Here is an 18,508-nt window from a genome sequence, read left to right on the forward strand (position 1 = left end):
ATTAAACAAGCGCCAATAGGATTGAGTTAGTGGCAACACCTTCTTCTTTGTCAGCAGACCCTGCTTCAGTATTTTAGAAAGTTGTTTGATGGACACCATTGCTTTACTAGATGCTTTCTGCAGATCCACAGAGCATAGCTCAACAAAGGAGTTCCTTAGAAACTGTACGTGTTGAAATATAACAGGCTCCATAAATTGGCAATGACCAATAAATGATTTATATGTGTTAATAAAGCAGGTGTCAAAACAATCAGAGCGAAACACAGATGCCACATCGCGTATGATGAGAAAGGATAGAGATGATATAGTCCCTTTCCCTGTTGCCCACAGATGAACAGCAATCTGCAGTTTCAATTGGAAGTGTTAAGCATGAGTTGCATGACCTATATAACAAGCACGACAATGTATAAAGCACATGTGTGTGTGTGTGTGTGTTAAGTTTGAACTATTTTTTTCATTCATTTAGATATACCTTGATAAGTCTGCGGAGCAACGAAGGGAAAGCAATAAAAAATATCATAGAAGCTCTGATCCATGATAAGGAGAAGGCCAATATCTCAGAATCATTAACCTCATTCAGTAGTAAAAGGGTACTCCTCAAATACGATTTTATCAGTGGCTTAAGAGTATTCCATTTTGAATTCTTGCTCAAGTCCAAACTCTTCTCTTTCTTGGGATTGGAGCTTGATATGCCCAGTAGCCCCCTAAATACATTATCAGCCTCATTAAGCATGAACATCAATATCTTGCAAAAGGTTTCACTGTTCTGAATTCCATGACAAGAATCAGCATTAAAGACACTGGTTGTTTCAGCTCCATAGTGGCATGCAGCACGGTACCCATTTAATAGACTAGTAAGCGCAGGCACACTTTGATGCTCTTTGACTAGTTGACACAATGAATCAATGGCAGAGCTGGTCAACAACTTGCTAGCGTGAGTGTTAACACCATCAACATTCTCTGGCTGCATATCATCCTCGCTCATCTCATCCTCATCAGCATACTGTAGATGCATAATTGGGAGAAAGAAGGGACATCAAACAGCTGACCCAGATTACAGACGGAAATTAGGTTTGCAATATAAAACTGCAGACAAATGTACTGCTCCAAACAAAACTCAAAAACTGAAGCTAAATGCCACAATAGATATTACTTGCCTTTTTGTTTCTGAACTGTTCAGACCGCTTATGATAGTTTTCGAGAAAGTTAGAAAAATCTGGGTCCTGAAAATTTTCCAAGCAAACATGATCATTAAAAAGAAAAAGAAACGATCGGATGGGAGGTGGAGAAAGATAGTCGGTAGGATGAGCAGAATGGGGTGGTAACTGGTAAAAGAAACAATCTTCTTAAGAACATGTACTTTCAAGTAATAACCATGACCATTACCTTTTCCTTCAATTTGTCTAATTTTTTCATTTTCTTCGCAAGTTCAAGTTGAATTTCCCTGTTCTGCACAGATAAATCACTACCACTATTGCCAAAATTTCCTGCATATAAAGGTCATAAAAATGTAAAGGGGAGAGGAGAAGAGAAGCAAAATTAATATCGGAATGATACAAAATAAACAGATGGAATTATGACCTCACCTTCTTGAGAATTCTCAGTTTCAAAATGCAGATCACTTGAGTCCTAATCAAACATTGAAAGAAAATAAAAATTCAATCCAAAAGTTCCCAGCAAAGTGACTGAAGTTAAGAAGAGTTCCCAGAAAAAAAATGTAATTTCAATACCTCAGAAAGATACCCATCACTGTCTGAATCATCTCCAAACACATCATTCTCATCTTCACTGAATATCGCATCAAGAGGAGTGTCTTCTATGTAGATTCCTTCAGTATTTCTGAAAACAATTTTTTGAAATTAGTGCGTCCGTAATGATGGTATAACATTATTATGCAGTTAAAGTAAACTACAAAATGAAAGTACATAGTGAAACTTAAAAACGCATTGGCTCCATTTGTGTCAATGGAAAACAGTTCAACAGGAAAGTTTTCTGGATGCAAAATATCATGAAGCTTTTTTGACATGTAAAACGTTACATGGGAGACATTTCCTTAGTTTTTCTTCTTCTTCAGGAAATGCTATCTTAAAGGAAAAAAACTTTTCTGACACTTGGGTTAGAATGTTAGATTGAAGCCTTCATCAAAACATAAAATCAATATCTGACATATATTATTCTTCTGGAAAACTTAGTCTCCAAAACTCTATCCTCCATTAACGGAAACTACTAAATGGTGGAAATTTAAAACCAAAAAAAAGAGTAAAAGATACAAGTACTATCTAAATGGCATTCGAAAATTATATGTTCAAGATCACGAAATGCGAAAAAATGTCCTTCTTTGTACCTTGCATTAGACAACTCCACTGCGTCCTTTTTCTGTTCTTTACCACTATCTTCTTTCCCACCTTCTGCAACAATTGAATTAACATTTTTCCCCAACAGAAATCAGAGAAGCAAGAAACAATCTCCAAATAAAGCGAAAACACATAATATAACTAAAACCCACCAAATTCAACAAAACCAAAACTCCATGCATTCAAAAACCAAAGCTTTCACATTTACACAGACCATATCCCACGTAAAAATACAGAAATTCTAAACAAAATGTAACAACCCAAGTAAGACCACACCAAAAGATGCAAGTTCTAATGCTTTTCTACTCAACCCAAGTTTCAAACTTTCAATCCGTAAGCCGACCGGGTTTGCAGAACAGAGAGAGAGAGAGAGAGAGAGAGAGAGCATACTCTTGGAAGTTCTCCTTTTGTTGAACTTGGAATTCAACTTGCGGTTTTTTCTGAGAACGGACTGAAGATTCTTCTTCGAGAACTTCCTCGCCTTCTTCCCCAGCTTTCCCATGGCTGCTCACTTCTCTTCTGCAATGGAGGAAGGAAGCTGCTTTGTATTATTTGCTTAGGCGCCTCAAGCCTCAAACAGTCGCAGGGTACGAGCTTCCCTTCGTTTGACCTGATTTCGGCTTCCCCCCTCAACCGCAAACGACAGCGTTGTGTTGGGCTGAAAGTCTGAGACCGGCCCGTTAAAAAGGTTTACACTTTGGACTCAGGCCTGCTTTAAACTCGCCCAACAAAATATGGGCCCAGCTTAAGATTGTTTCCCTTTGGGTGGATTGACATATTATTTTATTTATTCTAAACTGTTATCAGTACTTCAAAAATCTCATTTTATACTCCTTAATGTATCTTTATTTCTAAATGAAGAAAGTTTAGTGAAAAATGAAATTTTTTTAGTGTCAATAATAATTCTCTATTATGAAATGTATTTTTAATCCACACCAGCATATTTGACAGTTTTTTATAGAAATAGCAAAACATGGAAATGTAAAACGGATTTTGAGTTTCAAATAGTAGAATGTTGACTTTTGAGTTTTAGGGAACAAAGTGGGATCAAAATCGAGTTTTAAGAAGCGTAGCTAAAAATAAGCCTTAAAAATATTCTGATTTTAGTTTTCCTTCATTTAAAAAACTCGAGTGTTGGAATTTTTTTTATTCTTGATTTTTCGTGTACTAACACATGTGAAATAAAAAATAGTATAAGTTCTGTGTAAATTTTGGAATCGAATCTCTAAAAATTGCAGGAATTAAATAAACTAGATGGCATATAGTGTCATCATAATTTTAAGGGCATATACTGGTTAGTAAAAGACAATTTCTACCTGTCTAAAATACCTCCCTCATAAATGGACTTCACAAAGCACTCCAAAAGTAACGATGAAAATTGTGGAGTGACGTCTGATCTTCTCAATTAATTAATATAATTAATTAACCAACCCCATCGAGGCATCTCCCTTTTCTTTGAATAAGATCCGCCGGATCTTTTTTTGTAAAGATTGGGGAAATCCTCAAATTATATATGTTCATCTTATATCATGTAGTAAAAAATAATTATAAATTTTTTAATTTAAAGTTGAATATAAATAATATCTGATGAAAACTGGTCGCACGATATATGATGAACAAAAGGATTCCTAGGATCCTCACAAAGAGAATATGACGAGGATCCTCTCTCCCTTTTCTTCACTTCTTGGGAGTTGATTACTAGTAGCTGTTGGGGATGTTGGCTAGCGGTGGTTGGGAGGCACTGTTCTGGCGGCGTCGGTGGTAGCAGGTGGTTAGGTTTTTTGTTTTCGTGTATTTTTTGCTTTTGGCCTTCAAAGGATGTTTAGGGTCCATATATTTCACTTTGTGCTTATCATGTAATTGAATTTTTGTGTATATTTGCTTTGGTGGTGTACTTTGTTGGCTTTTGCCTTGAAATGCTATTTCCAGTGTACCCCAAAAAGAATATAAAAAAAATAAAAATAATTTGCAACGACAAGGAGCTGAATTGGATTATGGAATTAACCACTTTCCAACATATGAGTGAACAATAGATGTTCTTTTTGTTTCAAATATTTAACTTGTCGTATACGCGTAGAAAATGCTACTCAAGTTAAGAATCAGATATCTTGAGTTTGACTATTGTATATTGTAAGAATCAAATTCACCAATTCAATAATTTACCAGTCATCGTTAGAATTTGATGCTATATAATTGAACACAAACTCAATTTTCCAACCTTTACTGGCATATGATTTGCACACCACGTCATTGCACTAAGAAATTAAAAAAAGTTGTGAGTTGATCAAGAATTTGACTAGGATATTTGACAAATGTGGTAGTTAGTTATCAACTTGAAAGCTCCAACTAAATCCATCAATTAAATTAAAGTATCACAAAGTCATAAGTGATTAGCATGACTTCATGTCCAGCACTCGAGCGGAGTGAAGAACACTCAACGTGCACTCCAAATTCAGACTTCGATAATTGACAAGGATAAAGATTAAACTCATTACTCAAACATGTTTTTCAACATTTATTCCCAACTTTTTAATACAAATTGATATTAAGGAAGATGAAGCGAAACTAACTACAAAATTTTGATGCGGCTACAACAAAACACAAAATATCTATGCATGTCTAAATGCTTTTAGTCGCTTAAATAAAAAATCTTAATACATAAATAAACGCTCTTAATCACACATAAACAAAAACTCGGAACCTAGAATGGATCAAGAATCAATTTTTATAGGATAGTATTATTTACACACTTATTTTTATCTTCCACACACTATTGGTAACTTTTGGCCATTAATATTCTTCAATTCTTTTGATCCAATGACCAAAAATTAAAAGAAGTATGTGAAGTTAAAATAGGTGTGTAGATAACACTACCTTTTTTATATACAAGCTGGATACTGTTCGTGTGACCCACAAGGAGAAGAATATGTGAAGGCATTATATACAATTTCTATAGGCTAGCATTCCTTTTTCCTATGTAGTAAAACAATTTGCATGGTACGAGTACATCGTCACGCATTATTCAGTGTTATGAAACACTATAACGTGCCATTTAGCGTCATTGAATCAAATACATGTAAACAAAAACTTACACATATCCTTATTAAATGTTATTGTAACAATATACATGTATCATACAAGTTGTTCTCCCTCATCCGAGCTACAACTTACAAGGCTGTAAATAATTTAATAAGGCTCACGTGCAAATGAGGCAATTGGCATGTGACACCATCAATGTTGCCACCAAATGATGCACTCATCTCTTAAAATTCTGTGCAGTGGTGGCCTCACCTCACCAAGTCACAAGTTGCAGGGACATTTTTCTATACTAATTAGTTGTTGGCATTTGCATATTTTATTGGCTAATGGGACCAACTCTTTGTACAAAAACTATAACCTAAAACGGATATTGTAGGGCACAACTGCTAGGGTTTTTCCGGCACTGTTATATGCAGCTATTTTTTGTTTTTATTTCTTTGTTTCTTGTTTTTTGTATAAACTATCATACATATGTAAGTTTCAGAAAGTGACCTTCCTTTGTTATAAGAAGAAGTCATTAATGTTAATTACTTAGATTAAAAAAAATCTTTAAACTGACCTCGTAATTTTTTAGACAAGTCAATTTTCAGAGTTTGGACAATCAAAAAGCTGAGTATATTGAATTAGTTGAGAGTCGAGATTTATGATTAAAGACAAAGGCTGTATAACCATGAGATTATATCGTTTTAGAGTTTGAACGATCAAAAAGTTGACGTCGATCTATTTTCTCATTACCTTTACATATCGGTGAGGCAAGAATTGTTAATAGAGGAAGTAAATTGATGACAGTGACCATTCTGTAGCTCCGCAACAACGTTTAAATATGGAAATGATCATCGGAACACAAGAATTTGGAAGAAATGATTTGGATTTGGAAAGAGGAATAAACTTGAAAATATTAAGTTTAATGTATTTGGAATAACTAGAAGTAGTAATTTTAATTGGATTTAAAATGACTATATGCAAAGAATAATTTGAATCCATTTGCTTTCTTAATTTGTTTATTGTCCAAATCTTAGCATACATGGATTTGAATCTTTTAAATAAACAATTTTACCTTCTAATGTCAACCTGATTCTTGAATATGAAATCACTGCATCCAACCAAATTAACATTTAAGCTTATTTGGAAGTACTTTTAAAATGAGTATAAGCGCTTTTGAAGAAAATATTTTTTTAACTAATCGTTAGTAAAAATACAAGTAAACCTGGGTAAATCACTTAGTATTTCTCGGAAGAAGCTATAATTGATGCTTCTTGCAAGAAGCACTTCAAGTGACGTTCAAATCTAAAAACACTTTTACCAAAAATACTTTCAGTCATTTTAAAAACATTTTCAAACGAACCTTTACATTTTGCACAATCGAAGAAAATTTTAAACTTGATATGCAAGATACACAAATCTTATACCAAATTGCTATCATTACCTCCCACTAACTTGCATATCAGCTCAAAAATTGTGATTAATTTGTGTCCTTTTTTGGGTCGAATCGTATCGTTTGCTTGTAAAAAGAGCAACCCTTCATCTTTTATCTACGAAATTAACAAATAATCACAATTTAGTTAAATCTGTGAGGCATGCCGTGTTTGGAGGAAGCAGAGGAAGTCGCTGTGGTTCATGTTGCAGCAGATAAGAACGAAGGTTGTATCCAGAAAAAATCCTCAAAAATTAGCTGCTAAGGGGTGCAGTTTGAAAAAGTAAAACAAGGGAAGAAGGGACAAAAGACAGCGAGGTTGTTGTTTGTTGTCTAATGTTGCTTTTTGTTTCTTACTAAAATAGAAACCCCAATATCTGTAGGCCCCTCCGAATTAACCCCTCCTCCATTCCCTCTGCTCCTCTGCAACTTGTTCTGTTTTTCCGAACGTTGAAGCTTTCCTCACCAAATTATCTGGTCCCCCCTCTCTCTCCTCCCCCTTCTCTCTCTCTCTCTCTCTCTCTCTCTCTCTCTCTCTCTCCCACTCCACATTCATATACTCCTTTGGGTATTTTCTGTTTTTTTTCTTTTTTCAGGGGAGAGGGAGTTCCCGAAATTCACAGAGATCTGGGAATTTTCGAGCAGAGGTACTGAAAGTGTGTCCTTTTTGTTTTGGTTTTTGCCTGTGTTTTTCTCATGCATTTGTCCTAAAATTAACTTGTGGGCTCTGTCATTTTGTCACACACACTCTCTCTCTCATCTTTCTCTCTCTAAGTTGCTGCTAGTAGGATTTTTTATCTGGGTTCTGTGGAAGTTTTGAAAATCTTGCAGTTTTGCAATCTGGGTTTTGGACCATTTATTGTTTGCATTAATGGATAACCGAAAGTTTGCACCTTTCTTTGTTGGGTTGGCAGCTTTTTTGTTTTTTATTGTCCGTTGTTTGCTCTTTGTAATTAGGTTTAGGAAGTTATCAATTGTGTTTAGTGCGTGTTTAATTAGATCTCTGCGCATTAAGACATAGATTTCCTACCAAAAAGTCAGAATCTTGAGGGTTGAACTTTGACTTTCAAGTTCCAACTTTCCTTGTCCACTGTTCCTTTGAATTTATGCATTTGAGAAATTTCATAACTTTTCGACCTTTTCGTGTTCATTGTATTGTATGTCTCTAAAATTTCATAAATCTGTTTGTTTGCTTTTGGCAGCATGCTTTGCTAGAAAATGGGGAGGAAAGGGAGTTGGTTTTCTGCATTGAAGAAAGCCCTCACCCCTGATCCAAAGGAAAAGAAAGACCAGGTTTGTTTAATTGGTTTACTTTGATCTTACATCGTGGTTGTATCGAAAATTAATACGAGTTTCTAATCGAAACGATTGTTCTTTCATGCCAGAAGACTCACAAGTCAAAGAAGAGATGGTTTGGGAAGTACAAGAATGAGGATGCGGTATCTTCCTGGGCAGAAACCGCATTTATTATCCCTGCCTCCGCCCCCACCCCCGCCCCTCCTCCTCCTCCTCCCCCGCCTCCCAAAGAAGATGTCAAATTAGCTGAGGCTGAGAATGCACAGAACAAACATGTTTACTCTGTGGCACTTGCCACTGCCGCGGCTGCAGAGGCAGCTGTGGCTGCTGCTCAGGCTGCCGCGGAGGTTGTTCGCCTCACAGCTGTGCCCATGCCCCGTTACCCTGGAAAGTCGATGCAGGAGGTTGCAGCTATCAAGATTCAGACTGCATTCCGAGGGCACATGGTATGTTTTATTTGGCTATATTGTTCTCTAGTCCTATTTGGTTTATGTACTTATGGAAATAAGATGTATGATTTGTGATAATATGTAAAAGAAGTACTAGAGGATGGTATGCCTAGTTATATCGAATCAGTTGAACTTTCGGTTGGTTGTTCAACTTGAACAAGACGAGGGATTTGGCATTCTATTGAATAGGCCTCGTGTTAACTGACTTGCCTCTTGTGAGAAAGATCTGATTTTTTTGAATTAATGCCTGCATTGATCAAGGTCAGCAGCCATCTTATAAGGGGACGTTGAATGTGATTTTCAGGCCAGAAGGGCGTTACGAGCTTTGAGGGGGTTGGTGAGGTTGAAATCATTGCTACAAGGCCTATCTGTTAAACGGCAAGCAACTACAACGTTAAGATGCATGCAGACTCTTGCTCGTGTGCAGTCTGAGATTCGTGCAAGGAGGATTAGAATGTCCGAGGAGAATCAGGCTTTTCAGAGACAGCTCCAACAGAAACAAGAGAAGGAGCTTGAGAAAATCAAAAAAGATTCTGTAAGTTCCCCCAATATTTTATGTTTGTATGAGTTGTCTATGAGCACTCCTGTACAATCATGCCCGTTCATGTTTTGCTTCCATCTTCTGTTCCTTGAGTTCATCAATTTGTTTCGGCCTCTAGTTTTATATTTATTTCAGGCGTCTTTGATTTTGTGATATGCTAAACTTATTGTGATAGATGGGAGAAGATTGGGATGATAGCATTCAATCCAAGGAACAGGTCGAGGCAAAGCTACAAATGAAACAAGAGGCTGCTATGAGACGAGAAAGGGCGTTGGCTTATTCATTCTCTCACCAGGTAGCATACTTTTCCGTTTTGATTATTTTTACAGGATTACAGGAAGCCTATCGATGGTGATTTTTGAATTCTGATTTGAGATTCTGCTGTGATGAACCTCCTTATTCTTTTTAATATATTGAATTAAACATCTACCTTAAACTGACCCAATAAATCTCTTCGACAGAAGATGAACTCTTCGAAATCTGCACACCCGACCTTTATGGATCCCAGCAATCCCCGCTGGGGTTGGAGTTGGTTAGAGAGATGGATGGCTGCAAGGCCGTGGGAGAGCCGAAGTACAGCAGACTTCAATGACCGGGCCTCCATGAGGAGTGCAGCAAGCCGTGCCTCCATGCCAGTGGGGGAAATCACCAAAGCTTATGCTCTTCGCGATAAGCCTTCTCCTAGGACCCCTACTGCCCTAAGATCAAGCAGGCCTGCCAGTCGCCAATCCCCTTCAACTCCTTTCTCCAGGGCACCATCGTCAGCATCAGTAACCGGGAGAACCCCAAGAGGAAATGGCTGGGGTGGAGACGAGGACTCCAGGAGCACACTCAGCATCCAGTCAGAGCGCTTCAATAGGAGGCATAGCATCGCAGGATCCTCTGTCAGAGATGATGAGAGCCTTGCAAGCTCGCCTTCAGTTCCAAGTTACATGACACCCACGAAATCAACAAAGGCCAGGTCGAGGTTGGCAACCCCAAGCTCAAACCAGTCAGAGAAGAACGGGACACCATCAGAGATGGGATCAGTGACGTCTGCAAAGAAGCGGCTGTCATTCTCTGCATCACCGGCTGGACCAAGGAGGCACTCCGGTCCTCCTAGGGTTGATTCTAGCTCCATTAAAGGCCCTCCAGTGCACGAGAGGAAAGGCAGCAGGTAGCTAGTGATCAGTCTTGTGTGAGAGAGTGCATGTAAAATAAAAGCAAGCTTAAGCATGTAACTTAGGTAGATGTCGTTGACGTGAAGAAGATTGAATAAAAGATTGGCCAGGGCTTTGTTAGAGGGTGGAGGAGGAAGAGAAGAGAGGAAAAATCTGACGGGTTTGTGATTTTCGTGTCTGTTTCAGTTGTCTTCACGATTAATGTCAACATTTTTTTTTCTTCTTCTCAAACCTTTGTGTTGTTGTGTTTCCGGATTGTTATTTATAATGTTGTAGCATAGGAGGATTGGTTTGTGGGGGTTGAATGTTTGTTCATGGTAACAGAAATATGGTTTCTTTTGTTGTGTGCAGATTGCTGTAGTTTGTTGATATCTTTTGACTCATCACTGGCTTGATTTTTCAGTGGTATGGATAGTGTTTTCTTTGCTCTTTTCTTTTTGTTACTCCTCTAAGATTCATCAACACAACCATCAATCTCATCGGTTTGGAGCTTTTACCTCCTCAAGGCTTCTTTTTCGGAGAAAAACTTCGGTAAGAACTGTTGTGTAGCATGGCGGGTTTGAAGTACACACTTTAGAATCAACGACGGTGAATGGCCCATCCCGTTGAGCCCTCAACCTTTTTCATTAGAGAGAGGTGGGTTTCCAAATTTCAGTTATTATCCATGCAAGGAATTTATTCTCCTTGCTTGTCTTTTGTGGAAGCATGCCCCATGTTTTTTATTTGTTAAAAAACGCATTCAACTCTTCCACAATCATTCTAGCACTTTTTGCTAATCGAATCCTAAACTTGCATTTTTCCATATGGAGCGCTCTACTGTAGTAACGGAAAGTAATTATGTTATGCATTCTGAGGTTCGATCCTCACTACTTTCCCTCTCCTCAAACATCTAACAATCCCATTACCGTAAAAAAACTCCTAGACTTATTTTTACCATTGGAAAGCATTACTAATATGTGATTTTAATACCCAATCAAGGAGTCATGTTTTGATGACCAAGAGAATATTTCTGTCCATTCAAGATTTTATACCTTGAAATGTAGGGGATGTATTCAATTGGGAATTTAAGAGATTTTAATGGATTTTTGTAGAGTTTAATTGATTTGTAGAGATTCCAATAAAATTTTAATTCAATTGTGGATGCTTAAAATACATTACAAAAAAAATTCTAATTGAATACACCCTGATTCCTAAGCATTTTAATACTCTGTTCAAAATTCCTAATTTAATACATGTTGAATTTTAGAGAATCACTGAAAATTTTAATTGAATACCCCTAAATTTATTAAAAGAATTAAAATTCCTCAAATTTCCAATTGAATAAACTCATGTAGTATGTGGGTAATTATTTCAAAGTTGCGTGTTTGTTGAAAACTTATTTCGAAGTTATATGTGTAGTGATTATAAGCATATTTGGGATTTCTCGAGGAAAAGTGTTTTATAATAGTCAAAAGTGCTTCTAATTAGAAATTTTTAGGGGTGCATTCAATTGGAATTTTGAGAGATTTTAATTCTTTTAATGAATTTAGGGGTATTCAATCAGGGTTTTAAACGATTCTCTGAAATTCAAGGTGTATTCAATTAGAATTTTAGGATAGTTTATTAAAAAGGAAAACTAACCAAAAGGGCTTGAAAAGTTTAATTTTTAACCAAAAACCATATTGAAAGTTTATTTAATGGTTAGTACAAAGCCCATTATTATATCAGCCCAAATACAATAGTCTAGACTAAATAATATTATAGTTTGTCAATTTTACCCCTAACGGATGTGGTTAACCTAATTTAACTATTCTGTTAGATTACTCGGTTTGGGGTCAGCCGAACGTATAAACTAATTGAATTTAAATTTTTGCCGATCAGTTTCAGTGGGATTTTCAACTTTTTATGAATCTGGTTGAGTGGTTTGAGTAATGCTTGCCGACGAATGTTGAGAGCATTTTGAAATCGTGATCGCCGTTGTTCAATTTTTCCGAAATAAACATTTGTTTCAGAACAGATTCGCAGTGGTTGCATATTTTGAGATTCTCTTGAATCGTTGTCATCGTCTTTCATATTTGGATAGATTTTCGTTTGGAGGTAATCGACATTTGTTCCGGAATAAACATCGGTGTTGTTCGTTGTGCTTGAATATTTTAACTGGAGTGATCGTCTTTCATATTTGGATAGATTTTCGTTTGGAGGTAATCGACATTGTTTTTTGCAGTTTTGTATTCGATTTTGAATTCGATTTTTTGTTTAATTCGAATTCGATTTTGAATTTGTTTTTGTATGTAATATGCTTCGCTTTTATTTGACTTTATATATTGTTGTTGATTTATTTTCAGATTATCAGATTGATTCGGTTTGTGAACTTTTCAGTTAGGAGTTTCGAAGAATCTCAGGTAAGTTTTGATTTGTTTGTTTGTTTTTTTTTTTTTTTTTTTTTTTGAATTGGAATTCGATTTTGAATTCTTTTTTGCATGAATTATGCTTAGCTTTTTATTTGACTTATATATTGTTGTTGATTTGTTTTCAGATTAGCAGATTGATTCCGGTTTGTGAAATTTTCAGTTAGGAGTTTCTTATTTCGAAGAATATCAGGTAAGTTTTTATTTTTTTTTTGTTTTGTTTATATTGTATGTTGGTCATCTTGATTTTGTTTTCTTTTTCAGAAATTTATTATGAATTAATTCGTGTTATGCACATTTGATGTTGTTAACATTTTTTCAGAAATAGTGTTCTTTTTTTATGAAACAGTGTGTATTTCAGTTTATTTTTTGTTTTTGTGATTCTTGTGTTTTATAACTAGTGTAATTTCGTTCACTTTATATGTATATTGTTTAACTAATAGGTGTTCATTAAACTGAACTATTTATCAAAGTGAACTAGAAAACCACACTTTTTTACCAAAGCAAACTGAACTATTTATCAAACTGAACCATTTAGCAAACTGAACTACAAAACCACACTATTTTACCAAAATAAACTGAACTATTTATCAAAGTGACTAGAAAACCACACCTTTTTACCAAAGCAAACTGAACTATTTATCAAACTGAACTATTTATCAAACTGAACCATGTAGCAAACTGAACTATTTATCAAACTGAACCATTTAGCAAACTGAACTATTTATCATATTGAAGTAGAAAACCACACCTTTTTACCAAAACAAACTGAACTATTTATCAAAGTGAACTAGAAAACCACACTTTTTTACCAAATCAAACTGAACTATTTATCAAACTGAACTAGAAAACCACACTTTTTTACCAAAGCAAAATGAACTAACTGAACTATTTATCAAACTGAAGTAGAAAACCGCACTTTTTTACCAAAACAAACTGAACTACTTATCAAAGTTAACTAGAAAACCACAGTTTGTTTATATTGTATGTTGGTCATCTTGATTTTCTTTTTCTTTTTCATAAATTTATTATGAATTAATTCGTGTTATGCACATTTGATGTTGTTAACATTTTTTCAGAAATAGTGTTCTTTTTTTATGAAACAGTGTGTATTTCAGTTTATTTTTTGTTTTTGTGATTCTTGTGTTTTATAACTAGTGTAATTTTGTTCACTTTATATGTATATTGTTTAACTAATAGGTGTTCATCACATTTTATGTTTTTAACATTTTTCAGAAATAGTGTTCTTTTTTTACGAAACAGTGGATATTTCAGTTTACTTTTTGTTTTTTTTGTTGTTTTGTGATTGTTGTGTTTTATGAATAGTGTTATTTTTTTCATTTTATATGCATATTGTTTAATTATTAGGAACTGATTTGTTTTACAAAGATTTGAATTTAGATTTGCAACCGATTAATAAACAGTTGTTGTTTATTAATAAACAGTTATGGAGAATGGTAAACTAGCTCGGTTTACATATGGTGGTTTATGCGTCGTTAGTTCTATTTCATCATCTTCTACCTTCAATCAGATTTGCATTGATCTTTGTTCTAGGTTTAAGGGTTTGAGAGCTGGTTGTTTTGAGTTGCGATATGGTTTGAATGAAAATCCTAATTGCGTGTTAGATTGTGATGCCGATGTTCTAAACATGCTGATGGTTCTTGATGTTGTTGGGAAATCGATTGTAGAAATATTGGTTATAGACAAATGTGATGGTTCCATAGTTCAACTACCTTCGGAAAGCACATCTTCTTCTTGCCGTACATTAGACTCTATGATTGTTTCTAGTGAAAATGATCATTTAGGAAAGTATGGTTCATACGGTGTGCACAATTATATGTCATGTGAATGGGACAATTACATAGAATCTGAGGGGCAAGTCTTTAGGGGAGGTTGTGTTGATTTCCGAGATAAGTTGAAGAAGTTTTCTGTTGAATGTGGTTTTGATTTGAAGTATTTGAAGAATGATAAGAATCGCATTAGTGCGGAGTGTTCTAGGAAGGAATCTGATGGCTGTCTTTGGCGTGTGTATGCATCCAAGTGTGATATTAATAACTTTTTTGTTATTCGGAAGTTGCATAATCTGCATACATGCAAGGGTATGATTCGAAAGAAGAAAAACAAAGTTGTTGGCCGACAGTTTGTTGCTTCTCTCATCAAAGATAAGGTTCAATCAAATCCTCTTATTAAACCGAAGGAGATCATTTCAAATTTAAAACAGTTTTATGGATTAGATATCGATTATTCTACTGCCTATTTTGGCAAACAGAGGGCAGTTTTTGAGTTAAATGGTGATGATGTTGATGCTTACAAGTTCTTGCCTTGGTATGTTGAATCTGCTCGTTCAAGCAATTCTGGATCTGTTTTTGAGCTTGAAGTTGTACCGGAGAGCAATAGATTTCTTCGTTTGTTTATTGCTTATGATGCATGGATAAAAGGTTTCATGTTTTGTTGCCCGATGTTATTCATTGATGGTACTTTTATCAAGAGCAAATACAAGGGAACACTTCTGTCTTGCTGTGCAAAAAATGGTAACGATGGTGAGTTAATAATTTTAGACTTTTATATTGGATATTATTTGTTTCTGTTTTCTTACTGTGCAAAAGAAACATATCCAGAACTAGTTGAAGAACAGTTTAAGAAATAGTTCAATCAGTCTCATAAATAGGTGATACTTTGACTGTATCTGTTTTTATTTTTTTTTTATTTTTTTGGTGCATTGGTCTTTGATTTTATGTTCAAATAAAGTAAAAAGGTTGCAGAAGTAGTTCAAACAAAGTATACTAAATAGTTCAATTACAGTTTCAGAAGTAGTTGACATTTGACAGTGCATTTTCACTTTTGCTGTGCAAAGATTTTTGAGGTTGCTTATGCTATTGTTGATTCAGAAACGATAGCAAATTGGAGATGGTTCTTGGCAATATTATCTGGTATATTGAGGCCTCAAGGGAGGGTGATTACATTTATGTCGGATAGACATGATGGTATTTTGAAGAGCATTCGAGAATTCTTTCCCGAGTGCCCACATTCATTTTGTATTGTTCATTTGAAACAGAATGTGAGTACTTTATTTCCAAAGGCTGCTGGTGAAGGACTAAAGAAGAAAATGATGAATCTGTTGGCAAATTGTGCGTACGCATGTACGCCATCTGATTTTGATGATTGCATGGCTGAATTCAAGGATAATGGGCAAGGGCATGTGAAGAATTTTTTGTGTGATTTGCCAAAAGAGAACTATGCTATTGCCCATTTTCCTGGTAAGAGATGGGGATCGATGAGCAATGCACTTTCAGAATCTTTTAACGCCATGGTGTCGAATAGTCGTTGTATGCCACTTATGGATCTTCTTGAAGACATTAGAGTTCGGTTGATGGGTAGTATGGCTGAGAAAAGAATATTTGGTCAGAATATTCATACGATTTTGTGTCCAAAGAAAGAAAATGAGATGAAGTTGATGTTGAAGGAGGGCATGCATTGGAGGATTAGTCGTTCTGATGCGGATGTTTTTGAAGTTAGGACAGAGTGGAATCGGTTTGTTGTTTGTCTGGATGATAGGACATGTTCTTGTGTGCAATGGCAGCATAATTGTTTCCCATGTTCTCATGCTTTACAGGTGTTGCAACATGATAATCGTGATGTTTTTGATTACGTTGATGATTACTGGAAAGCAAGCTTTTATCGGAAAACATATCAATTTGTCATGCATCCATTTTCAGATTTGGAAAAGCCGAATGTTGATACTATCATAAATGGTGTGAGGCCTCCAATTACAAAGATTCCGTCTGGAAGACCAAAGAAAACTAGGATCAAATCTGCTGGGGAAATCAGTGGGAGTAAGAAGACTGTCACTTGTAGTAGGTGTGGTTGTTCGGGACATAACAAGGTTTCATGTAAAGTTGTTATACAAGAGGGTTGATTTTTTTTCTTTTTTGTTTTGAGAGATGGGAGTTTTTAGTGATATGTACCAGATTTTCATTTTGGATATTTTTTTTATTTTGTTTCAATTGGTGTTTGGGAATATGTAATTGTTGATTTGGAATTATGTTCGAGTAATAAATATGAATTCAATGTTTTAGTATTTCCAGTTTTACGAAACAGTAGGTTGAGTTTGATAAATAGTTCAGTTTGATAAACAGTGAATACATGTCTATGTTTATGGCTTTGTGGTTTCAATATCTGTTTTGTAGGTTGTATGTAAGTTTGTGTATTGCATTTTTGTAGGAGGCAAGTATGTTGGTTTTCATTCTTGATCTAGTTAATATTCCATTTTAGGTAAGAGGAAATGAAAAAAAACCACACTACTTATGAAAACTAGGATCAAATCTGCTGGGGAAATCAGTGGGAGTAAGAAGACTGTCACTTGTAGTAGGTGTGGTTGTTCGGGACATAACAAGGTTTCATGTAAAGTTGTTATACAAGAGGGTTGATTTTTTTTCTTTTTTTGTTTTGAGAGATGAGAGTTTTTAGTGATATGTACCAGATTTTCATTTTGGATATTTTTTTTTTTATTTTGTTTCAATTGTTGTTTGGGAGTATGTAATTGTTGATTTGGAATTATGTTCGAGTAATAAATATGAATTCAATGTTTTAGTATTTCCAGTTTTACGAAACAGTAGGTTGAGTTTGATAAATAGTTGAGTTTGATAAACAGTGAATACATGTCCATGTTTATGGCTTTGTGGTTTCAATATCTGTTTTGTAGGTTGTATGTAAGTTTATGTATTGCATTTTTGTAGGAGGCAAGTATGTTGGTTTTCATTCTTGATCTAGTTAATATTCCTTTTTAGGTAAGAGAAAATGAAAAAAAACCACACTTCTTATGAAAGTGAAGTAGAAAACCACACTTTGTTACCAAAGCAAACTGAACTATATATCAAAATGAATTATTGATGATAGTGAACTAGAAAACCACACTTTTGTATGAAAGCAAACTGAACTATTTATCTAAGTGAACTAGAAAACCACATTTTTTTAGGAAAGCAAACTGAACTATTTATCAAACTGAACTAGAAAACCACACTTTTTTACCAAAGCAAACTGAAATATTTATCAAACTGAACCATTTAGCAAACTGAACTATTTATCAAACTGAACTATTTAGCAAACTGAACTATTTATCAAACTGAACCATTTAGCAAACTCAACTATTTATCAACATTAAAGTAGAAAACCACACTTTTTTACCAAAGCAAACTGAACTATTTATCAAACTGAACTATTTAGCAAACTGAACTATTTATCAAACTGAACCATTTAGCAAACTGAACTATTTAGCAAACTGAACTACAAAACCACACTATTTTACCAAAATAAACGGAACTATTTATCAAAGTGAACTAGAAAACCACACTTTTTTACCAAAGCAAAGTGAACTATTTATCAAACTGAACTATTTTACTAAAACAAACTGAACTATTTATCAAAGTGAACTAGGAAAACAGAGGGCAGTTTTGGGTTAAATGGTGATGATGTTGATGCTTACAAGTTTTTGAGTTAATATTCCATTTTAGGTAAGAGAAAATGAAAAAAAACCACACTACTTATGAAAGTGAAGTAGAAAACCACACTTTGTTACCAAAGCAAACTGAACTATATATCAAAATGAATTATTTATGATAGTGAACTAGAAAACCACTTTTTTTTCAAAGGTAACTGAACTATTTATCAAACTGAACTAGAAACCCACACATTTTAACTAAGCAAACTGAACTATTTATGAAAATAGATTAAAATTTAGATTAAGTCATAAAACATATATATATATATATAGACAGAGAGAGAGAGAGAGAGAGTTGTGTCAAACATGTTTGACAATGACATTTGTAAATCATAGCAAAAGTAAGCTTGAACATGTAAGTATTGATTCAG

General features: G+C 34.9%; 2 protein-coding genes and 1 pseudogene across 8 annotated transcripts in view; 2 read left to right on the plus strand and 1 right to left on the minus strand.

Moving 5' to 3' along the window:
- LOC126628664 (protein REBELOTE-like) overlaps nucleotides 1-2,963 on the minus strand; it is a 27,578-nt gene extending 24,615 nt beyond the window's left edge. Inside the window, exons 1-5 of one of the 5 annotated variants that reach the window (XM_050298438.1) lie at nucleotides 2,745-2,963; nucleotides 2,345-2,408; nucleotides 1,731-1,839; nucleotides 1,587-1,629; nucleotides 1,387-1,487 (exon numbers count right to left, since the gene is read on the minus strand). In XM_050298438.1, coding sequence (XP_050154395.1) covers nucleotides 1,387-1,487; nucleotides 1,587-1,629; nucleotides 1,731-1,839; nucleotides 2,345-2,408; nucleotides 2,745-2,856 — 429 coding nt within the window. In that variant the 5' untranslated portion in view covers nucleotides 2,857-2,963. The remainder of the gene's footprint in view (nucleotides 1-1,386; nucleotides 1,488-1,586; nucleotides 1,630-1,730; nucleotides 1,840-2,344; nucleotides 2,409-2,744) is intronic. The other 4 variants (XM_050298437.1, XM_050298440.1, XM_050298436.1 and 1 more) reach the window with 4 other exon arrangements.
- Nucleotides 2,964-7,150: 4,187 nt separating this feature from the next.
- On the plus strand, nucleotides 7,151-10,603 carry LOC126628667 (protein IQ-DOMAIN 3-like). 3 transcript variants are annotated; one of them, XM_050298446.1, is made up of 6 exons: nucleotides 7,151-7,454; nucleotides 8,010-8,100; nucleotides 8,193-8,549; nucleotides 8,857-9,087; nucleotides 9,269-9,388; nucleotides 9,558-10,603. In XM_050298446.1, the coding sequence occupies exons 2-6, from the start codon at nucleotides 8,026-8,028 to the stop codon at nucleotides 10,251-10,253; spliced, it is 1,479 nt and encodes a 492-aa protein (XP_050154403.1). In that variant the 5' UTR covers nucleotides 7,151-7,454; nucleotides 8,010-8,025; the 3' UTR covers nucleotides 10,254-10,603. The 3 variants fall into 3 exon arrangements, with proteins under 3 accessions (XP_050154403.1, XP_050154402.1, XP_050154401.1); XM_050298445.1 differs by having other exon boundaries at nucleotides 7,164-7,454; nucleotides 8,196-8,549; nucleotides 9,555-10,603; XM_050298444.1 differs by having other exon boundaries at nucleotides 7,171-7,454; nucleotides 9,555-10,603.
- Nucleotides 10,604-11,847: 1,244 nt separating this feature from the next.
- LOC126628668 (uncharacterized) lies at nucleotides 11,848-17,233 on the plus strand (annotated as a pseudogene).
- The last annotated feature ends 1,275 nt before the right edge of the window (nucleotides 17,234-18,508 follow it).

The sequence above is a fragment of the Malus sylvestris genome, chromosome 7 (genome assembly GCF_916048215.2).
Source record: "Malus sylvestris chromosome 7, drMalSylv7.2, whole genome shotgun sequence".
Classification (NCBI taxonomy): Eukaryota; Viridiplantae; Streptophyta; class Magnoliopsida; order Rosales; family Rosaceae; genus Malus; species Malus sylvestris.